Source organism: Colobus angolensis, unplaced genomic scaffold (genome assembly GCF_000951035.1).
Source record: "Colobus angolensis palliatus isolate OR3802 unplaced genomic scaffold, Cang.pa_1.0 Scaffold36, whole genome shotgun sequence".
Classification (NCBI taxonomy): domain Eukaryota; kingdom Metazoa; phylum Chordata; class Mammalia; order Primates; family Cercopithecidae; genus Colobus; species Colobus angolensis.
The window spans coordinates 4,541,206-4,566,325 of NW_012116932.1; the positions used below are offsets into that span (position 1 = coordinate 4,541,206).

General features: G+C 51.4%; 1 protein-coding gene across 2 annotated transcripts; it reads left to right on the top strand.

Annotated features, from left to right (window-relative positions):
* The first annotated feature begins 13,601 nt into the window (after positions 1–13,601).
* Positions 13,602–22,973, top strand: XIRP1 (xin actin-binding repeat containing 1). Of its 2 annotated transcripts, XM_011953285.1 has the most exons (3): positions 13,602–13,752; positions 16,662–20,100; positions 20,528–22,973. In XM_011953285.1, exons 2-3 carry the CDS (start codon positions 16,741–16,743, stop codon positions 20,534–20,536), a joined length of 3,369 nt encoding a protein of 1,122 aa, XP_011808675.1. In that variant the 5' UTR covers positions 13,602–13,752; positions 16,662–16,740; the 3' UTR covers positions 20,537–22,973. The 2 variants fall into 2 exon arrangements, with proteins under 2 accessions (XP_011808675.1, XP_011808674.1); XM_011953284.1 differs by having other exon boundaries at positions 13,604–13,752; positions 16,662–22,966.
* Positions 22,974–25,120: the final 2,147 nt, after the last annotated feature.

A 25,120-nucleotide genomic window follows, 5' to 3' on the forward strand; every position in this document is an offset into this window, starting at 1 on the left:
AACTTAAATGGCTTAAAATAATGAAAATCATTTCTTTTGCTTACAGTTGGACAAACAGGAACAGCTCATTTCTGCTCAATATGGTATCAGCTGGGACAACTCATCTTGAGACTGGAATATCTGCTTCCAAGAATATCCACAAGTTGATGCTGGCTGTTGGCTGGGAGCTCAGCCAATGCTGTGGCCTGGGGGCCTTGGTTCCCTCCCACATAATCTCTCCACAGGACACTTAGGCTTCCTCATAGCATGGTGGCTGGGTTCCAATGTCATCAGAGATGGAGGCTGTATTGACTTCTATGACCCAGCCTCAGAAGTCACAAAGTGTCCTGCCACTGAAGTGATAAGTCAGCCTGGATTCAAGGGGATGGCACAAAGACCTCTTTCTCTCAATTAAAAGAGTATCAAAGTCACATTATGCGCATAACATATGAGGTAGGAGATATTGAAGTGACCATCTTCGGAAAATTCATCTAATCTGTCCCATGGATAGGCAAACACTATCACTTCCTGGTGGACCCAGTATTTGAATTCAAGTTCTGCTCAGTACATTTTGTTCTAGGAGGAGGGGATACATGTCACACATTCTAGAAGGACTTCTCTCTAACCTGGAGAAGATAAAGCCTTGGAGTTTGGAGAGTTAATTGACAGTTATGAAGATAATTCACTTATTTGTGCTAACTGCCTCTTCAACTAAAAGGTAGGCTTCCTAAGAAAGTTTTGTTATGTTATATATATAATTTTATACATATTTTATATTAATATATTAGATTTTCTATTAGGTATGTACATATACAATAATCTCCAGTGCTTAGCCCAGAGTCTAACACATAGCAGCTGTACAAAGAGTACAAAGAAATCTTGTAGAATAAATTAAATACCTGCTTAGTCCTGCTAGATGAAGTGTGGCTTGATGAGGTGCTGCCACCTTCTGGGAACTGAGGTATTGCTAGCCATTTCAAAGGCACCATGTCTTTGCAACTAACTATGCACTCCTTGCCCCAAGCCACTCTCAGTTTACAAGGCACTCTCCCAGTGGCTGATTTTTTATGTATGTATGTATTTATTTATTTATTTAATTTGAAACAGGGTCTTGCTCTGTCGCCCAGGGTGCAGTGCAGTAGTGCAATCTCAGCTCACTGCAGCCTTGAGCTCCCGGGCTCAAGCCATCCTCACGCTTCAGCCTCCAGAGTAGCTGGGACCACAGGCATGTGACACCAGGCCCAGCTAATTTTATTTATTTTGTAGAAATGGGGGTCTCGCTTTGTTGCCCAGGCTGGTCTCGAACTCCTAGGCTCAAGTGATCTTCAGTCTCCCAAAGTGCTGGGATTACATGGGTGAGCCACCTTGCCCGGATCCCTAATGGCGGATTGATTTTTTTCTTTTTAACAGGAATTCCGACCCCTGTGTTGATTCCTATTTGACCAATGAGAGCTCTGAGGACCAGAGCTGCTGAACAGGAGCCTCCGTCCTGGTATCTCTACGGCCTCATCCGGCTCTCCTCAGCCCCGCCGCCTGGCTGTGCCTCCTCACTGTCACTGCTCTGCCAAAGTGCTCAGGGGAGGCCTTGCTGAACCAGCAGCCCATCCTGCCTGCTTATCTTACCACAATTCTGTGTAGCCCCAGACAGTGGTGCTGTCCTCCCCGCTCAAATATGGTCTTCCCTTAACCTCCTCCATGATCAACTCTTCTCCAGGTTTTCTCCCTCCCTCTCTGGCTGCTGCTTCTCTAAAGTCCGCCTTCTCCCACATCTGACCCTAAGCCCACTTCTCTTCACAGACCCCTGCGAATGCTGCTCCCCTCACAGCCTCAATCCCCATCTGCACACAAACACCTGCTAGCCCAGTCTTCTCTCTTGAGCTCCACATCTGATTGCCTGGTCCCCAGAAAGCTAGCTCTGACTGGGACAGCCCGACATTTAATGTGTACCTTGTCTAAAGTCAGCCTGTGGTCTCCCCACACCCCCAACCACCCTGCCCCTTCTCCCACTCCCACTGCCCCCACTTATGCGTCCCCCCACTCACTTACCCAGACAACCAGGTATCAACCCAGAGTTTTCCCTTCCTCACCTCCAGGGTCACTAAATGGTTTTCAGAAGTAACATCAAACAGTACACCAAGCAGTTGGGCATATTTTAGCTCTTTTAGGTTCTGTCGACTCTGACTCCTGGGCAGCCCTCAGATAGTCCCTCCTCTCCCTCATCTGCCACCATCAGATCCTCATCACATGGAACCTGGACTGCTGGGACAGATTCCGTGCCCTGTCTCCTCCCCTGTGGCCTGACTCTAACCGACTCTACACTCCAACTTGCCCCTGATTAAAACCCTTCAGGATGGGACCCAAACTCCATGCCTGCCATTCAGTTTTCACAACTTGGCTCCATGCTGTCCAAGACCATGCTCCACCTCTGCCCACACATCCTGCCTTCAAGGCACACTGCACACGTCACACCATCCAAGCCTCTGTGCCTTTGCCCACTCTCTTCCCTTTGCCCAGAACCTCCTTCCCTCATCTTCTCATGTCCAAAGTGTCTCATCCCCACTGTACAGACAAAGAAACAAATTCATTTTATTATTTTTATTTTTTTGAGACAGAGTCTTGCTCTTTCACCCAGGCTGGAGTGCATTGGTATGATCTCAGCTCACTGAAACCTCCACCTCCCTGGCTCAAGCAATTCTCCTGCCTTAGCCTCCCAAGTAGCTGGGATTACAGGTGCCTGCCACCATGCCCAGCTAATTTTTGTATTTTTCGTAGAGATGGGGTTTCACCATGTTGACCAGGCTAGTCTCAAACTCCTGACCTCAGGTGATCCGCCCGCCTCTGCCTCTCAAAGTGCTGGGATTATAGGCATGAGCCACTGCACCTGGCCAGAAACACCTGTCCAGAAACAGGCTCAGAGAGCTGACACAGTTGCCCAAGGTTGTACAACTTGGGAAGTAGTGGAGCTGGGGTCCCAAAGGAAGACTGCCTGAAACCAGCTCTTTTCAATGCTCTGCAGGGTCCAGACTTTATTCCAAGCCTTGGCTTCCCCATGTGTAAAAGGGGGAAATAAAAAAACAAAGGGGTCTTCCTGTTCCCACTTTGCCTGATCAGGATTTCTTCATTCTGAGATGCTCTGAAGTTCCCTGGTGACCTGGGGGCACCGAGCACAGCTGCCTCAGGCCCCTAGCCAGCCACTGAGTGGACAGTGCTCAGGTCAGACCCTCCTCAGGGACCGCCTGCGTGACCTGTGAGTGCTTTCCACTAAGAACACTATGACCAGTGGGCGGCGTGGCCTTCTGCCTGCCCTCAAGTTCTCCAGTTTCCAGTCTGTGTTCCTTATCTATTGCTGTGTAGCAAAATATCACAAAATTATCCGTTTAAAAGGATGTTTCCACTCGCAGTTCTGAAGCTCAGAGGTCCTATAGACATGGCTGGGTTCTCTGCTCAAGGTTTCCAAGGCTGAACCTGGGCTGAGTTCTCATCTGGAAACTGAAGAGAAGTCTTCCAGGCTCATTCATGTTGGGGAAAGGATTCAATTCCCCAAGTTTCCAGGACTGAGGTTCCTGCTTTCTTGAGGCTGTTAGCCTTTCCTGGCTCCTTGCAGCCACCCACAGTCCTTCTCATGTGATCCCTACAAGTTCAAGTCAGCAAGGGTGCAGCAAATTCCCCTCATGCTTCAAATCTCTCTTCACATTTCTCTTCTGCCACCAGCTTTTGAGGGGCCATCTTTAGAAGTCTGACTAGACCCTCATTCATCAGGCATTTGCTATCTGCTCCACACCTAACCTGTACTCAGCAGTGCTGGGGGGCAGAAGTGAACAAAATTTGACTGCATGGCCTCTGGGACTCCTGTCTCAATACCCCTCTATTCATCCTGTGCTTAACCAGATTTTCCACCTACCTGTCCATACTTAGGCCATACCTGTTACCTAAATGCTGTTCCCCACTGTATTCATTGGCCAAAGCTGCTGTAACAAAATACCACAGACTGGATGGCTTTTAAACAGACATTTCTGTTCTCACAGTTCTGGAGGCTGAAAGTCCAAGATCAAGGTGTCAGCAGGGTTGGTTTCTGGTGAGGTCTCTCTCCCTGGCCTGCAGACAGCAGCCTTCTCACTGTGTTCCCACACTGCCCTCACTTTGTGCATGTACATCCCTGGTGTTTCTTCCTCTTCTTATAAGGACACCGAGAGGGCAACAGTCACACTTTTATGACTTCATTTAAGCTTAATTACCTCTTTAAAGGGTCTATCTCCAAATAAAGTCACATTTCAAGGTAGTGGGGCTTCCACATATGAATTGGGGGAGGGGAAGAGAATTTAGTCCACAATACCTACCATCTCCACCCATCAAGTATCTCATCTGGGGGGCTCAGTTCACAGGCTGCCTCTTGCATAAAACTACCCTAGATGGAGTTTGTGTCTCACTGGGCTCCCCAACACCCAGGTGGTACTTCTGTTTCCACCATGTCAGTTTCCCACTAGACTGGGAGGTTCTAGGGAAGGCTCCACAGCTGACAAGCTGGTGTGTCCTGGGAATCCTCCAGCAGAGGCCTGCTCCCAGTAGGGCATCAATAAGTGTTGGGGAGGAACAGAAGAGCAGGGGATGCTAACAAGGTCAAGCAACAGGGCCTCCAACTCCAGGAGAACTGACGAAGGCTGCCAACCACACATCTTCCTTGCGAAAAGTGTTCTGGGTCCCCAAGACTGTGCACTGCATGGCTGATGACAGTTCTGCAAGCCCAAGGACTAGGGGGCAGCCATCTCTCAGCCTTCTGCAGCCCCACCCAGGCAGAGTTGGACCAGGTCCTTAGAGAGACTTAGGCTTGTCTCATCCCCCATTACATCTCTCCTCACAACGTATCCCTGGGTGCTATAGAAGTATATGTGCCATCCTGATCAAGGGCTCAGGAAACCTGAGTTCTAGTCCTTGATGTGCCTCTCGCTTATTGTGTCACTTTAACATTTCAACTTAACTTCTCTGAGCCTTTGTTTCCTCACCTGTAAAATGGGCACACAAATAATTTTCTCATAGGGCTTCTGTGAGGATTGCATGAGGTCAAGCACATACAAAAGGAGCTCAGAACACTGGCTCAGAACACTGGAACTGGATATTAAAGGAGTGGGGGATTTGAACATTCGCAGTTCTGGAAAAGGTGTTCTAAGCCAAGGAAAGTGAACTAAATGTTAGTACTTTTACCTTCCCTGTGGCTGTTAACCATAAATAAATCCCTTTCCTTTGCTGGGCCTTAGGTTTTTAAATTGGAAAATAGGAATTTGGATTCAATCTTTCCCTGTCACTGAGATTTTTGACCTGGAGAGGACTTTGACTATTAACTTATAGATTTCACAGATGGGGAAAATGAAGAGGGGTTGTCAGGGCAGTAGTGGGGCTATGAGTGAGGACTTCTGACTTCCAGGCCAGCGCTTGCCCCAGCACCTTTCGGCCTCTCCCAGTGTGCAGAGCCAGCCAGACCTGATACAAGCTGACTACCAGCCTTAAACACCTTACTGGGATTAACCCTCTACATCTGTGCTGTCCAGTATAGTCGCCACTCGCCACATGTGGCTACTGAGCACTTGAATTATAACAAGGGTAACAAAATGCAACATGCACAAATGGCTTCTTTAGTTTTATTTAATTCACTCAAATTTTAAAACTGATAATTAAGTTACTAGAAAATTTTAAGTGTGCTTGAACAACTTGAGAATCTACTTTTCAGCAATACATTTTATTAAACATAGATCACGTGGTTTTTCTCATTGTTGTTATTGTTGTTTGAGACAGGGTCTCACTGTCACCCAGACTGGAGTACAGTGGTGCCATCTCGGCTCACTACAGCCTTGACCTCCCAGGCTCAAGTGATCCTCCCACCTCAGCCTCCCAAGGAGCTGGGATTACAAGTGTGTGCCACCACTCCTGGCTAATTTTTGTAGAGACAGAGTTTTGCCACATTGTCCAGGCTGGTCTCAAACTCTGTGCTCAAGAGATCCACCAACCTAGGCCTCACAAAGTGCTGGGATTACAAGCGTGCACCACCATGCCTGGCCAGATAAAGTGTTTTCTGATGAAAATTTAGTTTCTGAATTAAGATATACTATACATGTAAAATATACACTGGATTTCAAAGATAATTCAAAATATCTTATTAATAATTTTATATTAATTTATGTGCAAATGATAATTTGGAAATCTAGGTCAAATAAAATATTAAAATTCATTTCATCTCTTTTTTTTACTTTTTTAAATGTGGTGACTAGAAAATTTTAAATGACTTATATGGCTCTCTCTCACACTATTTGGCTTATATTATTTAGACAAATTGCATTATTTTTCTACCCAATAGCACTGGCCCAAATCTTCAAAGCAACTCCATGACATGGGTCTGTTATTATCACCCTCATCTCACAGACAGGGGACCCTAACGTAGCATATGCTGCCCATGCCCCATACTACCTTGCCCCACTTGGGGTCACCTGTAACTTCCATAGATAGTTCCTATAAGAGTTTCCTACTTCAAATACTTGCATCTTCTCTCTGCCTGAGGAGCAAGCAAGAAGTACAGGGGAAGAGAAAATAGATAGCACTTCCTGAAACAGCACCCAGTCAATGGGAGGTGAGGGTTGGTAGAAAATACCCGACTGTCTTAGTCCATTTTCTGTTGCTTATAACAGAATAACTGAAACTGGGTCATTTATGAAGAAAAGAAATTCATTTCCGGCCGGGCACAGTGGCTCACGCCTTTGGGAGGCCAAGATGGGAGGATCATAAGGTCAGGAGATCGAGACCATCCTGGCTAACACAGTGAAACCCCGTCTCTACTAAAAATACAGAAAATTAGCCAGGCGTGGTGGCAAGTGCCTGTAGTCCCAGCTACTTGGGAGGCTGAGGCAGGAGAATGGTGTGAACCCAGGAGGCGGAGCTTGCAGTGAGTCGAGATTGCACCACTGCACTCCATCCAGCCTGAGCAATAGAGCGAGACTCTGTCTCAAACAAAAAAAAGAAAAAGAAAAAGAAAAAAAATTCACTTCCTATAGTTATGGAAGCCGAGCAGTCAAAGGTTGAGGGATGGCATTTGGTGAGGACCTTCTTGCTAAGAAATAATCACAGCTGCTTCTATGAATATAGAAATAGAGGCTCTGACCAAATTAACAGGACTAACAAATAACAGAAGAACAATCTGGTGGGAAGACACAAATCTGTCATGAATTGAGTAACCCAGGCTAGAGTGCAGTGGCACGATCTTGGCTCACTGCAATCTCCGCCTCCCAGCCTAAAGCAATCCCTCCACCTTAGTCTGCCAAGTAGCTGGGACCACAGGTGTGTACCACCAAGCCTGGCTAATTTTTGTATATTTTGTAGTAACGGAGTTTTGCCGTGTTGCCCAGGCTGGTCTTGAACTCCTGAGCTGAAACGATCCTCCTTTCTCTGCCTCCCAAAGTGATGGGATCACAGGCATGAGCCGTTGTACTTGGCTTCCATTGGGGCAGCCCCTGGAAGCCGAGCCAGGGTGGGTCAGGGTGCTGGGCCCCAGGCCCTCAGTTCTTTCCTGGCCACTCCTTGGTGTGAAGCTGGGAACTTCCAGAGCAGTGGACTCTGCACCCTGCACATGTGGGGGGACTCTCTGCAGAATCCCAAGGCAGCTCAGGGCATCATATGGCCAGCGGGCTGAGAGTGCTTGCTTAGGTGTCTCTTGCCCTTCTCTTCTAATAAAGCCATCAGTCCCACTCCCATGATAACCCATTAATCCATTAATCCATTAACCTATTAATATAATCTATTAATCCATGAATGGCAGAACCCTTATGACCCAATCATCTCTTAAAGGCTGCCATGTTTCAATACTGCCACATTAGGGCTTAAATTTCAACTTGAATTTTAGAGAGGACAAATCTTCAAACCATAGCACTCACTTTCCTCACCCCAAGTGAGGCATGCACTATCCCCCATCTCTCAGAGGGTCTCCAGTGAGATTAAACTCAGTTTCATGACGAAGTGGAATCTATCCCTAGGATACAAGAATGGTTCAACACACAAAAATCAATTAATATTATACGCCACTTTAACATAACAAATGATAAAATCACATGATCATCTCATTTGACTTAGAAAATGCATTTGACAGCCGAGCCTGGTGGCTCACCCCTATAACCCCAGTACTTTGGGAGGGGGAGGCTGGTGGATCACTTGAAGCCAAGAGTTTGAGACCAGCCCGGCCAGCATGGTGAAACCCCATCTCTACTGAAAAAAATAGAAAACTTAGCCAGGCATGATGGAGTGCACCTGTAATCCCAGCTACTTGGGAGGCTGAGGCAGGAGAATCGCTTGAACCTGGGAGGTGGAGGCTCAGAGGCTGCAGTGAGCCAAGATCATGCCACTGCACTCCAGCCTGGGTGACAGAGAGAGACTCAATAAAAGAAAACAAGAAAAGAAAAGAGGAAGAAAAGAAAAGGCATTTGACAAAATTTGACTGCTTAAGTTGTCAATAAACTAGGAATTGAAGGAAGGTACATCCTAACTAGGAATAGAAGGAAGGAACATCAACATACTAATAGCTGTATATGAAAAGCCCACAACTAACTTCACACTCATAAGTGAAAAACTGAAAACTTTTCCTCTAAATTCAGTAACAAGGCAGGTACGCTCCCTCTCACCACTTCTATATTGAGCAGACATAGTACCGAAGTCCTACCCAGAACAATTAGGCAAGAAAAAGAATAAAAGTTAATCAAATCAGAAAAGTAAAACTGTCCCTATTTGCAGATTCTTATATATATAGAAAACTCTTAAAGACTCCATTTTAAAAACTGTTAGAACTAATGACAAAAACTCAGTAAAGTCGCGGGATACAAAATCAACATATGAAAATCAGTTGTGTTTCTATACTATAATGATGAACTACCTGAAAAGGAAATTAGGAGATTAAGCCCCACTTGTTTACAGAGGCAACCCGCTTTCATCCCTTCCCTTACTCACTTCTCTACCCTCACTACATTCCTGGGATCCTCTCCCAGTTAAATCACTTGCACTCAAATGCTTGTCTCAGATTCCGCTCTTGGAAGAACCTAAATACAGACATTAAGGTACAGAGAGCTGAAAGACTCTCAGAGGTCAAATAAATACTAAGAGACAGACTGGCAATTTGATCTGAGGCCATCTGACACCAGCTCCCACTCTCTCAAACACCATGCTCTGTTTCCTCTCACACGGTAGCCATGATATTGCCATGGCAGGAGGGTGGAGACTCTCCCCTCAACTCTGCTGACCCCAGAGCAAAAAAATCCCTTCTCTAGCTTCAGATGATTCTTCTCTGGTATCAAGAGGCTGAGCAGACCCCTCCCCTGCAGGCTTGGCCTAGAGCCAGCCTGGCTGCCCAAGCTGTCCCCCGGCACCAGTGCCTGCTTCCCAGCCAGCAGGAAGCCAGGACTGCCAGCCACTGCCAGGGTAGCCAGGAGTTGCACAGCTATTAAGTGTCACGGGTAGGATTCAGCCTCAAGCAGTCTGGCTCCTATCATTCTTGAATCCCATCTCTCCTGAAACTTGAAGTGAGTCAACTGCCAGCTACTTATCAGCTCCTTCATGATTTATGTGTGAATTTCTGCCCAAACCCAGCTTCGATGGACCCCACTTGGAGGGAGGGGCTGGTAGGAGATGATGCCTTGGACCCTAAGAACCAGCAGGCTCCGAAAGAGAGGACTGCGATAGCTGGAAGGGAACCACCCTTCCCTCACACACCCTCCGCGAGCACCTCTCTGCCTGTTGACAAAGATCAGCTGTTCAACCTCAGTATATTTATTTATTTCCAGCCTCATTCCCAAAATGATTTGAGAGAGCTTAAAGAAATAGAGGCACAGCATCTCCACTGTTAAAGTAAGTTAAAATGAAGCTCAGACCTGAAGTATCCCTGAGCAGGCAAAACAAGTTAGGTCTCGTAAGGGACCTTAACCTTGCTTGATTTGCAGACATAACGCAAAACTGGAGCCCTTCCTTCCTTCCTTCCTGCCTGCCTTCCTTCCTTCCTTCCTTCTTTTCTTTTTTCTTTTCTTTTCTTTTTTTTTGAGAAAGGATCTCACTTTGCCACCTAGCCTGGAATGCAGTGGCACAATCACGGCTCACTGCAGCCTCCACCTCTCTGGCTTAAGCGATTCTCCCACTTCAGCCTCCCAAGTAACTGGGACAACAAGTGCACGCCACCACACTCAGCTAATATTTTCTTTTACTTTTTGTAGAGATGAGGTCTTGCTGTGTTGCCCAAGCTGGTCTCCAGCTCCTGGGCTCAAGTGATCCTCCCACCTCAGCCTCCCAAAGTGCTCAGATAACAGGTATGAGTCACCATGCCAGCCCTTGAGCTATTTCTTGTAAATGCTTCTATTAAAGAAAAATAAAACTTAAGTGCAACTAATGAGAAGCAGCTAGCATAAATAATTATATAACCAGGGACTTTCCAATGGGATAGACCAAATAAGACAACTGTATAACTGTAACCAATCAAATATTATCTTTGCTTTATTTCTGTATCTGTCTTATAAAAACCTCCCGCTTGTGTTCCCTCAGTAGAGCTCCCAAGCCACTTCTGGTTTGGGACTGCCTGGTTCAAAAACTGTTGTTTGCACACATAAACTCTTAAAAAATGTATTATGCCTCAGTTTACCTTCTTAATGCCACTAAAGATACTCCAGTAAATAATGCCTCGTTTACTACCTTGACAGCCTCATAATTAATACCATGATGGTGTGATATCATTAGATCATTACACATACAGTGACTAGCTTGTCCTGGCTTTGTTAGAACTCTTCCAGTTTTAAAACTGAAAGTCCCTTGTCTTGCAAAACTCCTCAGAGACAGACAACAAAAAGTTGATCACCCTCATTACACAGAATTTGGACCCTAAAGTCTACTTGCTAGTTTAAAAATTTAGCTCTGAGTTTCCTAGCAGCCAAGGCAAAGAGAAACACCATATGTTATAAAAATTGTTTATTTTATCGACAATTCTCCTTCCAGAAAAAATTATTTTCTTATCTATTTTAACATCTATAACAGCACTATCCGGTAGAACTTTCTGCAATAATGGAAACATTCTGCACTATTCAATATAATAGTTTCAGGTTGGGCACGGTGGCTCATGCCTGTCATCCCAGCACTTTGGGAGGCCAAGGCAGGCGGAACAGCTGAGGTCAGGAGTTTGAGACCAGCGTGGGCAACATGATGAAACCCCATCTCTACTAAAAATACAAAAATTAGCTGGGCACAGTGGCACACACCTGTAATCCCAGCTACTCGGGTGGCTAAGGCAGGAGAATCACTTGAACCTGGGAGGCAGAGGGTGCAGTGAGCCAAGATCATGCCATTGCACTCCAGCTTGGGCGACAGAGCGAAACTCCATCTCAAAAACAAACAAACAAAATCAATATAATAGTTGCTAGCCACTTGTCTCTATGGAGCACTTCAAATATGGCTAGTGTAGTGAAATAACTGAGTATTTATTTTATTTCATTTTAATGTACTTAAATTTAAATAGCCTCATTTGGCTAGTGGCGACTGTATTGGACAGCACAGCTGTACTAGATACAAAGAAACCAAGTGTTCAGGAAGAGCCTCTTTCCTAATACTGAGGCCTGAGGAATTTCTCCCATGATTATCACAGGAGGTGAATACAAAAGTTAGTTCCACCTAGCGGCTTTTCTTTTTTGTATTATATACAGTATAATAGCTAGCTCTTCTAAAACATAGGCTATGTGCTAAGTGCTCTCAGGCACTTTTTTTTTTTGTTTTTTTTGGAGACAGAGTCTCGCTCTATCACCCAGGCTGGAGTACAGGGGTGCGATCCCAGCTCACTGCATCTTCTGCCTCCCAGGTTCAATTTTCCTGCCTCAGCCTCCCAAGTAGTTGGGATTACAGGCGTGTGCCACCATGCCCAGGTAATTTTTTATATTTTTAGTAGAGACAGGGTTTCACCATGTTGGTCAGGCTGGTCTCGAACTCCTGACCTCAAGTGATCCACCAGCCTCAGCCTGCCAAAGTGTGCTGAGATTACAGGTGTGAGCCACCGTGCCTGGCCGGAGGCACTCTTTTCATATAATAATTCCTTCAATTCTCAAAACTAACTTAGAAAGTAGGAACTTTCAGCATCCACAGGGAGAAAGCTCCTCCTGGGAGAAAACCTGAGAGACCTAAGGCTGCCCCTTCCCTGAAACACTGGTACATTGGTCTCCCTGCCCTTCCTAGAAAGAGCCAGGAGCCTGGGGGACAGGTAGAGGGCTAGAAAAGAGCAGGGGAAGAGACAAGAGGGAGGGAGACCAGGAAGAGGGGTTCCCAGATGTCCTCACCCCCGTCCCAGTTGCCACTGCAGGACTGACACTGACTACATGGAAAAAGTGAGCAATGTCTGGCATCATCCCCGGCACCAGAGGGCATTTGGGGAGTCAGAAGGAAGACCTCATGTGCCAGGCCACAGAATGCACCTGCATACCCACAGGCATGGAGCCTGGGCCAGGCCCACCTAGGACAAAACACCTCTTTCAAGTTTTCTGTGGATGGTCCCCTGATATCCTTCACCACACTGGTCTGACTGCCAGGATCTCTTGGGCCTGCTGGGCCCCTCAGACCCTGGTAAGCAAAGGAGGAGGCAGGTGTGACTCCCCTCCCCGCTGCCACTCCATCTGTGACTGGGAAGCTGATGACTCCAGGGTCAGAAATAACCCCACGGTCAGCTCCCTGCATGCCGCCCTTCCCCTCCCCTCCGTTCCCAGAAAGCCTGGGCCCTGAGTCAGAGGGAAGAGTCGAGAAGATAGAAAGGATTCAGATAATCTGGGATGAAAACCACGGAGTCCTGCTGTGGAATTCATTCACTGGGAGGCCGAGGCAGGCAGATCACCTGAGGTCGGGAGTTCAAGACCAGCCTGGCCAACATGGTGAAACCCCATCTCTACTAAAAATACGAAAATTAACCGGGTGTGGTGGTGCAAAGGAGGAGCTGGACCTGGCCAATCTTGGCCCAGTGAAGAGCTGTGCCTCGTCATTCAGATGTCTTCCCCCCAAATCCAGCTTTATCAGGGCCGTGTTGACCTGTGCTGTGGGGCACGGGGAGGAATGGATAAGAAAGAAGGAACTCTTTAGTGCAGAAGGGAATGGGGAAGAAAAAAAGCTAAGCCTCACACTCAGAGGTATTCAGGCTCAGAACAGAGGAGGAGGGGCCCAGCCTGCCCTCAGGAGACCTCCAGTCTCCTGGCACGGTGGGTGGAGACACGTCAGGAAGAGTCAGAGGCAAGACCAGAGTAGAGTGATGGGGGCTCACAAGACGGGAGCAAGCTGTCCAAGGTGTGAGATGCCCCTTCTTGTTCACTCCCTCAAAATAGTCTGGGACACCCCCAACCCCACAACCCAGCTGAGTCACTGACCCCAATCCCCAGATCAGACTTTGGATGAATGAAGCTTCTCCCCCTCTGTTTCCCCTCCCCAGCCCAAAGGACATGTAACTGATTCCCCAGGATGGAAGAGTGACTTCCACAAGACCTAAAAATAACCAAACCACTTAATACTCTGAACATAGCCTCTCCCGCCCGCCCCCACCACGGCCCACCCACTAGCCAGCAAGATAAAGGCAGCTGCTGGGGCTGGCAGGGGACAGAGACCCGGAGCCAGGGCAGCAAGAAGGTGTCTGTTGGAGCCAGCAGAACAGAACCAATTTGAACAAGAACCTGGAGAAGAACGACGAACCCTGAGACCACAGCTGCTACAGACCCCAAACACCCCATCAGCCGAGAGAGACCCTCGGTGAGTAACCTACCTCTCTGTCCTTCCACGGCAGGGCTGGCGTTCACAGCTGGGATCCCCTGCCCTTCTGAAATGGACGTATTAGGGGTGGCTCTGAGTGGGGGAAGGAGATTGAGGGGCATGCATGGGAGGAGGTGAGTGGAAGTCTCAGATATAAAGAACCCACAAAAGAGGTAAAGACAGTGTGAGCCCCATGGGAGCTCTCAGAGTGGCTGCCACAGGCCTGAAGCTAGCAGAAAGGACAGGCTCCTGCCAGGCTGGCATGATCCAGAAAGCCCTGGAGTTGTGATTTTTAAAATACAGGTATGGAATGCCTCAAGCTTCAGGGCTTCCTCCCAGGGAAGCCTCAGGCAGGCCCAGGGTCTGGAGGAAGGAGGAACAGAAGAGAGGCGGGAGCAGGGGGCTGTAGGAAGGCCTGAGTGTGCATTGCTAGAACAAGCCCCATGCCTAGTTGCTGTGGATGACACTCCTGGCATATCTGGCCCAGGGATAGCTCCCAGGGGCTGGCCGGAGCCCAGCTCCCTACGTATCATAGCCTAAAACCTGGGGTGGAATTTGGACTCTGCCCATGGTCTTGCCCAGTGGGAAAGCCCCCAGGGCAGATTTGGGGCGCTCAGGGGAGGGAGACCGGATCTGAATTTGCCCAGATGTAAAGACATATGGAGCCAGCTGGGCCAAGGAGGAGGTAACCTGAGGACAGCAGTGGGACCATCCTGAGAGGTTGGCCCAGCCCTAGGAGACCAAGCTTTAGGACAATTCTTGGGGTCACCCCACCTAAGTCTGGTCCCGGTTATGAATTCTGTCCTGACTCGACACTTGCCCCAGGAGTCTCAAGCCAGGCAAGGATGGTGGTGGGAAGGCCAGGAGTCAGGAGGCATGCTTCAGGCTTTGCTACTGCCTTGCAGAGCCTCCTTGGACAGCTCCTTTCCCCTCTTTGGCCCTCTGTTTCCCTATTTGAACAATAAGGGGTTTAGATTGAGTGACCTCTGAGGGTCCTTAGGCCTGACATCCCTGGACTCCATGAAAATAACTGTCTGTGGCCTTAGCAGAGATTCTGGAAATTCCTGGGGGTGGGGGTGGGGTGAAGCTGATGGTCTGCCCATGCCATCTGCTCAGGTCACCCTGCTGGTGACAGGACGGAGTGGAGGTGGAGACAGGCACAGGTTTGCCTTGGGCAGAGGATCCTCGTTGGAGCTCAGAAATGAAAGAAAACCACCCAGAGCTGTGATGAGACTCAGGTTACAGGTTTCAGAGCTCACACTCCCCAAAGGTTCTGATGTCTTTGGCGGACATGCCAGGGTGGGCATGGGGTCAGCAGGTCTCGGTTTCCTCTCTCTTCCTTCTGAGGTAGCCATAGGGAGGAAGTCCTGCCCCACTTGCTGCCAGTACTTCCCTCCAGCGCAGACTCCTTTGGCCAGGGAAGGTGTCCAGGTTCTAGCACCTCGTTGGACTGCAGCCCAGGGGCCTGACACCAGCCCAGGAGGCAGGATAGGCGAGCCCAGGGTAATGAAGGAGATGAGGTGAGCCAAGGGCACTGAGGATCCCCACTGGCTGGGCCTCAGCCTCCCTCTGAGCCCAGGGCTGCTGTTCTGAGGCCAGAACCTCAGCTATATTTAGCACCCTGTGTGGTGCAGAGCAGTGGGTCAGGGGCAGCGGGAGGGGGCACATGCTTCCCATTCTTTCCCTACTGGCCTCTGGGAACTGTTAGTACACCTGTCACAAGACAGATAAGACATACATGGACAGAGACCAGAGAAGGGCTTGAGGGGTGGGAGGCCATTGAGGGGCGGGGGTGGAGCCGGGGAGAGGCTGAGCTGGGGTGGCCAGGAGGCCTGCAGGGGTAAGGCTTAGCCTGAAGCCCCCCTGAGTCCGAGCCCCTGAAGCTGTGCTTGCTTGCTTAGAGAGCGGTCTCCAGGAGCAAGGGGCAGAGCTGTCTCTGCAGAAAGGACCCTGGTCCCATGCTCCTCTCCCTGGTAGGTGTCACCCTCATATCCTCCGAGGGGTGTCTGCTGGGGAATAGACTGGTCCTATGGCCAATAAGAAAGCTTTATACCTCCTACCTTCTTATTTCTTGGGCCCATGCCCTAAATAGAGTCTAGGGACCCCAAGCCAGCACTGCCTTCCACTTATTCACCAAGATCTGACTCTGGGCCTAAGTTCCCTCGTCTTTATTTATAAATGGTTGTGCTAAAAGACCTTTGAGATCCCCCTAGCTCAGACATTCTCAGTCTTGGAGTATAGTGCAGAAAATCCTGACCAGAGATTCAGAATTTGGATCTGGCCTAACCACGAGATATCTGACGAGCAGCTTCCCAGCCCTGATCCTCAAATGCTTTCGCTCTAGCATGGGCTGTTGGCCTCTGCTTGCCTCCTTGGGCCTGGGAAAGGTTGGAGTGCATTGACAGCCAAGAGATAAAAGTTAGGCAGCACTCCAGGTCAACATGGCAAGTCTGCCCTCTGGTGTTCTGCAAAGGAATCTCGCCTCCATGGGAAATCAGTCACCAGGTTAGAGACCTGTCCCTCCAAGGCTGCGACTCCAAAAGTCAGGATTCCCCCAGTCCACTCTCCTGGGAGTCTTCTAGGGCAACAATGATTTTTAACAAAGGAAGGTGAGGATGGGGCATGTCCAGTTTGCCCACTGGAGGTTTAGGCATCCCTTATGGAGCTAAAGGAAAGAGTCTCATGTCCAGTCGTCCCATGGTTGCTCCCTAGCAACCCAGGAGATGTAGGGAAAGCAGGAACCCACTGTGATTAATGGGTCCATATGTCCTAAGTTCAAGACCTGTTGCCCACAACAGGCAGCAAAGTGAAACCCAGGCCAGGCACATAAAGAGAGGCAAGGAGTCTCTAAGTGTAAGTCATCCAGAGCTACTCTGACCCTGAGCCCTGTTTACTGCCATTTCTCCCAGCATCCAGTCTCTACCCTGCTGAACATCTAGATCTAAGGCCCCCATCCCATCCTCATCTCTGCCCCTTCTTCTCAGAAGGATGGCCGACGCCCAGACACAGGTGGCCCCCACACCAACCATGAGGATGGCAACTGCAGAGGACCTGCCTCTCCCTCCACCCCCAGCCCCAGACGACCTGCCACTGCCACCACCCAAGGAGTCCTTCTCCAAGTTCCACCAGCAGCGGCAAGCTAGTGAACTCCGCCGCCTCTACAGGCACATCCACCCTGAGCTCCGCAAGAATCTGGCCGAGGCTGTGGCCGAGGATCTGGCTGAGGTCCTGGGCTCTGAGGAACCCACTGAGGGTGACGTTCAGTGCATGCGATGGATCTTTGAGAACTGGCGACTGGATGCCATTGGAGATCATGAGAGGCCAGCTGCCAAGGAGCCTGTGCCAGGTGGTGATGTCCAGGCCACTTCCCGCAAGTTTGAGGAAGGCTCCTTTGCCAACAGCACAGACCAGGAGCCAACCAGGCCCCAGCCAAGTGGAGGGGACGTTCGTGCAGCCCGCTGGCTATTTGAGACAAAGCCACTGGACGAGCTGACAGGGCAGGCCAAGGACCTGGAGGCCACTGTGAGGGAGCCTGCAGCCAGCGGAGATGTGCAGGGTACCAGAATGCTCTTTGAGACGCGGCCGCTGGACCGCCTGGGCTCCCGCCCCTCCCTGCAGGAGCAGAGCCCCTTGGAACTGCGCTCAGAGATCCAGGAGCTGAAGGGTGATGTGAAAAAGACAGTGAAGCTCTTCCAAACGGAGCCCCTGTGTGCCATCCAGGATGCAGAGGGTGCCATCCATGAGGTCAAGGCGGCATGCCGGGAGGAGATCCAAAGCAACGCGGTGAGGTCTGCCCGCTGGCTCTTTGAGACCCGGCCTCTGGACGCCATCAACCAGGACCCCAGCCAGGTGCGGGTGATCCGGGGTATTTCCCTGGAGGAGGGGTCCCGGCCCGACGTCAGTGCAACTCGCTGGATCTTTGAGACGCAGCCCCTGGATGCCATCCGGGAGATCTTAGTAGATGAGAAGGACTTCCAACCATCCCCAGACCTTATCCCACCTGGTCCAGATGTTCAGCAGCAGCGGCATCTGTTTGAGACCCGAGCGCTGGACACTCTGAAGGGGGATGAGGAGGCTGGAGCAGAGGCCCCACCCAAGGAGGAAGTGGTCCCTGGTGATGTCCGCTCCACCCTGTGGCTATTTGAAACAAAGCCCCTGGATGCTTTCAGAGACAAGGTCCAAGTGGGTCACCTACAGCGAGTGGATCCCCAGGACGGTGAGGGGCATCTATCCAGTGACAACTCCTCAGCACTGCCCTTCTCTCAGAGTGGCCCCCAGAGGGATGGGCTAAAGGGGGACGTGAAGACTTTTAAGAACCTTTTTGAGACCCTTCCCTTAGACAGCATTGGACAGGGTGAGGTTCTGGCCCATGGGAGTCCAAGCAGAGAAGAAGGAACTGATACTGCTGGGCAGGCCCAGGGCATAGGGTCCCCAGTGTATGCCATGCAGGACAGTAAGGGCCGCCTCCATGCCCTGACCTCTGTTAGCAGAGAGCAGATAGTTGGAGGTGATGTCCAAGGCTACAGGTGGATGTTTGAGACACAGCCCCTAGCCCAGCTCGGCCGAAGCCCCAGCACCATCGACGTGGTGCGGGGCATCACCCGGCAGGAAGTGGTGGCTGGAGATGTTGGCACTGCTCGGTGGCTTTTTGAGACCCAGCCCCTGGAGATGATCCACCAGCGGGAGCAGCAGGAACGACAGAAAGAAGAGGGGAAGAGTCAGGGAGACCCCCAGCCTGTGGCACCCTCCAAAGGTGATGTGCAGACCATCCGGTGGTTGTTTGAGACTTGCCCAATGAGTGAGTTGGCCGAAAAGCAGGGGTCAGAGGTCACAGATCCCACAGCCAAGGCTGAGGCACAGTCCTGCACCTGGATGTTCAAGCCCCAACCTGTGGACAGGCCAGTGGGCTCCAGGGAGCAGCACCTGCAGGTTAGCCAGGTCCCGGCTGGGGAAAGACAGACAGACAGACATGTCTTTGAGACCGAGCCTCTTCAGGCCTCAGGTCGTCCCTGCGGAAGAGGGCCTGTGAGATACTGCAGCCGTGTGGAGATCCCTTCAGGGCAGGTGTCTCGTCAGAAGGAGGTTTTCCAGGCCCTGGAGGCAGGCAAGAAGGAAGAACAGCAGCCCCGGGTAATCGCTGGGTCTATCCCCACGGGTTCTGTCCACAAGTTCACTTGGCTTTTTGAGAATTGCCCCATGGGCTCCCTGGCAGCTGAGAGCATCCGAGGGTGCAACCTCCTGGAAGAGCAGCCCATGAGCCCCTCAGGCAACAGGATGCAAGAGAGCCAGGAGACTGCAGCTGAGGGGACCCTGCGGACTTTGCATGCCACACCTGGCATCCTGCACCATGGAGGCATCCTCATGGAGGCCCGAGGGCCAGGGGAGCTCTGTCTTGCCAAGTATGTGCTCTCAGGCACAGGGCAGGGACACCCCTATATACAAAAGGAGGAGCTGGTGTCAGGTGAACTTCCCAGGATCATCCGCCAAGTCCTGCGCAGGCCAGATGTGGACCAGCAGGGGCTGCTGGTGCAGGAAGACCCAACTGGCCAGCTCCAACTCAAGCCGCTGAGGCTGCCAACTCCAGGCAGCAGTGGGAGTATTGAAGACATGGACCCCGAGCTCCAGCAGCTGCTGGCTTGTGGTCTCAGGGCCTCCGTGGCAAGAACTGGGCTGGTGATGCAGGAGACAGAGCAGGGCCTGGTCGCACTGACTGCCTACTCTCTGCAGCCTCGGCTAACTAGCAAGGCCTCCGAGAGGAGCAGCGTGCAGCTGTTGGCCAGCTGCATAGACAAAGGAGACCTGAGTGGCCTGCACAGTCTGCGATGGGAGCCCCCGGCTGACCCGAGTCCAGTGCCAGCCAGCGAGGGGGCCCAGAGCCTGCCCCCAACTGACAGCATCATCCATGTTCCCCCACTGGACCCCAGCATGGGGATGGGGCATCTGAGAGCTTCAGGGCAAGCTATCCCTTGCCCTCCTCAGTCCATTGGAAAGGCAGTCCCTCTGGCTGGGGAAGCTGCAGCACCAGCCCGATTGCAAAACACAGAAAAGCAGGAAGACAGTCACTCTGGACAGAAAGGGATGGCAGTCTTGGGAAAGTCAGAAGGAGCCACTACTACCTCTCCGGGGCCTGGGGCCCCAGACCTCCTGGCCGCCATGCAGAGTCTGCGTATGGCAACAGCTGAAGCCCAGAGCCTGCACCAGCAAGTTCCGAACAAGCACAAGCAGGGCCCCACCCCCGCAGCCACTTCCAACCCCATCCAGGACAGTCTTCGGAAAGCTGGGGCTACCCAAAGCAACATCAGGCCTGGGGGTGGAATTGATCCCCGGATCCCAGCAGCCCCCAGAAAGGTCAGTGGGGAAGAGCAAGCACTACCCAGAGGGCTGCCTGGGGGGTGGGTGACAATTCAGGACGGCATCTACACCGCTCATCCCGTGAGGACCTTTGACCCACCAGGGGGTGTCCAGCCTTCTGAGAGGGAACCCCAGTCAAGGCGCAGGGAGACTGCCCTCTCAGTCCAGGCTCCCCGCCCACTCCGGGGAGGCCCAGGTCAGAGTACTGGGCCAGGGCGGGAGGAGCCTGGGGGCCGCACACAGATGGCCTGGGGGCCTCCAGGGAAGTTGATGGCAGAAGTCTGCCCAGGGGACCTCCAAGCTGCAGAGACCACCCTGAAGACTGCCCCTCTAGGCCGTCACAATCTGGCCTCTGGGCCCCAAGCCGCAGGTGCCAGCCCGCACCCCCATAATGCCTTTGTTCCTCCTCCTCCTACTCTCCCAGCTGCTGTGACAGGACCTGACTTTCCAGCCGGAGCCCGCCGTGATGAGGATTCCATCCAGCAGGCCTCTGAGCCCCTGAAGGACCCCCTTCTTCACCCCCACAGCAGCCCTGCTGGCCAGAAAACCCCTGGAGGGTCACAGACAAAGACCTCAAAACTGGAGCCCACCATGCCCCCAAAGAAGAAGCCACAGGTGCCCCCTAAACCTGTACACCTAACCCAGAGCCACCCTCCTCAGAGGCTGCCCAAGCCCTTGCCTGTATCTCCCAGCTTTTCCTCAGAGGTGGGGCAAAGAGAACACCAACGAGGTGAGACAGATACAGCCATCCCTCAGCCAGTCAAGGTTCCCACCACTGTAGGCCAGGGCCACGTACCTCTGGCCAGATGCCCCAGTGGACATAGCCAGCCCAGTCCCCAACATGGCTTCAGCACCACGGCACCCAGGCCCACCAACAATCAAGCTACAGGCAGCAATGCCCAGAGCTCTGAGCTCCCTGAGCTCAATGCCCTCAACCGTGATCCCACCTCACCACAGTGGGGCCCCAGCACCTCAGGAGAGCAGCCCATGGAAGGTTCCCACCAAGGGGCCCCTGAGAGCCCTGAGAGTCTGCAAAGAAACCAGAAAGAGCTCCAGGGCCTCCTGAACCAGGTGCAAGCCCTTGAGAAGGAGGCCGCAAGCAGTGTGGATGTGCAGGCCCTGAGGAGGCTGTTTGAGGCTGTGCCCCAGCTGGGAGGGGCTGCTCCTCAGGCTCCTGCTGCCCACCAAAAACCTGAGGCCTCAGTGGAGCAGGCATTTGGGGAACTGACACGGGTCAGCACGGAGGTCGCTCGACTGAAGGAACAGACCTTGGCAAGGCTGCTGGACATTGAAGAGGTTGTGCACAAGGCACTCAGCTCCATGTCTAGCCTCCAGCCTGACGCCAGCGCCAGAGGCCATTTCCAGGGACCTCCAAAAGACCACAGTGCCCACAAGATCAGTGTCACAGTCAGCAGTAGTGCCAGGCCCAGTGGCTCAGGCCAGGAGGTCAGGGGTCAAACTGCAGTCAAGAACCAAACCAAGGTTGGATGCCACACTGAGGCCCAGAGTCAAGTCAAGATCAGAAATCACACAGAGGCCAGAGGTCACGCAGCCTCAACTGCCCCTTCCACCAGGAGGCAGGAGACATCAAGAGAAAATTTGTGCCTCCCTCGGGTCTTACCTTCCAGTCGAGATTCGCCCTCCTCCCCAACATTTATCTCCATCCAGTCAGCCACAAGGAAGCCTCTAGAGACTTCTAGCTTTAAGGGTAACCCTGATGTCTCAGTGAAAAGCACACAAGCGGCTCAGGACATAGGCCAGGCCCTGCTCCACCAGAAAGGTGTCCAAGACAAGGCTGGGAAGAAGGACATCACCCAGTGCTCTATGCAACCTGAGCCTGCCCCTCCCTCAGCAAGTCCCCTGCCCAGAGGGCGGCAAAAGAGTGTTCTGGAGCTACAGACTGGGCCAGGGAGCTCCCAGCACTATGGAGCCACGAGAACCGTGACTGAGCAGTATGAGGAGGTGGACCAGTTTGGGAACACAGTCCTCATGTCTTCCACCACAGTCACCGAGCAGGCAGAGCCACCCAGGAGCCCAGGCTCCCACCTCGGGCTCCACGCCTCCCCCTTGCTGAGGCAGTTCCTGCACAGCCCAGCTGGGTTCAGCAGTGACCTGACAGAAGCTGAGATGGTGCAGGTGTCCTGCAGCTACTCCCAGCCAGCTACCCAGTGAGGCCCACCGCCTCCCACCACACCTGCCACCTGTTCCCGGCCTCCACTGCCCCAGGACTGAGGTGGGTGCACACTGGAGCAAGGACCAAAAGGAAAGGGCACCTTCAGAGGATGACTGTGGGCCATTTCCCTTTCATCAGTTCTTTCAATAGGCCCAGTTCTTCCAAATGGAAAAAGAAAGGTCTGGAAGAGGCCCACTGAGTAGCACAGGCGTGGGGGTAGGATGGGGGCTCCCAGCTACATCATTGTGGAGGATGTAATATGTACAGACACACACATGTTTCTCACACAGGCCTGGCCCATGCATGGACATGGGTGAATCTGCACACCACTGCCTGAGTTGGAGTCCCCCAGAGTGTCCCTCTACCCAGAGTTTTAATTTTTTTTGTTAGTCTGAATGCTCCCAGCCATCTGCTCTTTAATCTCTGGAGAGGAACAGAGCCAACTGGACACAGCGTTGGTCTCTGTTTGGAATCACTGTGAGGTCTCCAGAAGGACCTGGCCACCAGCCGCTTCATCACCATCTCCATCATTCAGCTGGTCATCTGGTGGCCCAAGGGTCACACAAAGAGTCAACAATCAGCATATCCCTAGAAGCCAAATGCACTGCCTTTCTCTGTCCCCACAACTGTCCCCCACTCTGCACCCCAAATGGGAAGCATATGGTCTGAATAAATCCAAGTTTTATTCTCCATTCTGTGCATGTCTGACTGTGTGTACATCTGTTCCAGTCTGTGTTCCCACTGCAGGGGGAGAAAACAGCCACAACCTCCAGGTGCCTCGTCTTCCTAGCAACAGTAGTGTGGGAAGGCTCTAAAAGCCACTCCTTCTCCTCCATCTTGGCTGGCAACCAGAAATGTCCTGCCCACACTTCTAGTCTCCTTGCCCCTATCCCCATTACACACACACACACACACACAGAGTGCTGCCCTCTCTATCTCGACCTCCCCTCCTGGATGTTCTTGAACACCATCCTGGAGGGGTTCTTAGAATCCTGCCCCAGAGTTGGAGAGCAGCCCATTCAGGCCTGGAAAGCGGGAGGAACTCATGCCAGGAGAATTCCTCTGCCCAAGATGTCTGGGTCACTTCTGCCTGTTCAGCCCAGGTGTCGTGTGCCAAGCAGGGGTTCCTGGGAAATGGAGTGCACAGATCCTGGCCTAGAAAGTCAGGATGTTTTGGTGAAGGGCCCTTTTCAAGCTGTCTTTCAAAAATCACTAAGCATCTTCTGTATTCCAGGCCTGTTCTGGGCAATGGGGATACAGAGGTGAGGTCCAATGGGGTCCCGCTTTCAGGGAACTTTTTAGAATGAGGAGACAGAGACAATAAATAAGAAAAATTAGATCAGGAATAGGGTGATGCATCTGACTAGGCCACTCTCCCACTTTGGGGTAAGAGTCTTAAAATATGGTCATGCAACAATGGCAGGTGATCGCCTTAGATGGTGGCAGCGTGGCCAAGGCAGGGCTCTCTAAGGAAAAAACACCTCAGCTGAGATCTAAATGACAAAGAGCAAATATGTGCAAATCGGGGGAGGAAGCATGCTAGGTAGAGGGAACAGCACTTGCAAAGACCCCGAGGTGGAATAAATTTAGTTCCTGGGTTTCCTGGATACCCAGGCATTTGAAACTAGGTTTGCCTCACACCAAGTTTATGTGGAAAGTTACCCACCCTTTGCTTCAATGGAAGAGACAGGCCCTATCCTACCCCTAGCCCAGGGCCTAACCCTCCACAACCCTCACAGGCCCCTCATTGCCTGCTCAGCCAATATGTGTAGGGTTCCCCTGTGACAACACAGCTCTGATCTGGAAGGAGCCTGTGCCCTGTGGGAGACTGTGCTGTGTCGAGAATAATCAAGGTACCAAATCCACCTGCTTGGGCCTGGTACACAAATCTTGTTGATTCCCTGCCTTCTGCGGGATCTCACTTGATTACAGGGCCCAGCAGCCTATATTATATAGCATGACTGTTATCCTCAATGTTCTCATCTCTAAAGTGGGCACAGTTATAATATCTACTATTGTGAAGATTAAGTGAATTAACCCATATATGCCTGAGGTCGCAATTTTTTGAATTTTTGTAATCAGACTTTGGCAATGACCTTGAGCAGTCGGATAAATAACTCCCACATGCTTAGCGTTCCAATAATGGAACGCTAGAAAGTATAAAGAGCTTGAAGCTATGCCTGGCATCTGGAACTCAAAGACATTCACTTTTAGCATTATCGTAATTTTTAAAAAATATATATCTTCTTTCTTACCTCCAGGGGTGTCCCTGTCTCGTTCATCTTGGTACCTCTTTACCACAAGTGCCTAGAAGGCACTCCATAAATGTCAAATAAATGAATGAAATGATTGAGTAAATCTGCCCATTCATCCAAGTAACTTTTATTGAGCACCTCATTCATGCCAGGCTCTGTTCAGGGTGCTGAGAACAGAGATGAACAAAGCAGAATTTCTGCCTCAGCTTATTGAACTTTGGTTTCAAGAGGGAAGACAATATAGGTAGAAGCAGACAAGATAATTTTAGAGGGGAGAAATACTGCGAAGGAAATAAAAAAGTCCAAAAGGGAAAGGTTGGCAGTTCCTTCAACTTGGGTGGTCAGGGAAGACGTCTCAGCGGAGGTGACCCGAATGACAGAAGACTCAGTCCAGTTGGTTGGAGATGGCGGCCTGAGGGGAAGAGTGGGGAGAGGTGGCTGGGCCGGTGGTGCGCGCCGGCGGCGGCGTGCACAGAGAGAAGCGGCTTTTCTGCAAGGCCGCTCCGGGTGCCCTGCACACCTGCGGCCACGCGTGCCGCCGAGGAAGGGAGGGGGCGGGCGGGGCTGAAGGCACACCCCGCAGGAGGCG

What these genes read in the sequence shown, in the direction of transcription:
- XIRP1 (XM_011953284.1), top strand. Translation starts at nt 16,741, where the DNA reads ATGGCCGACGCCCAGACACAGGTGGCCCCCACACCAACCATGAGGATG.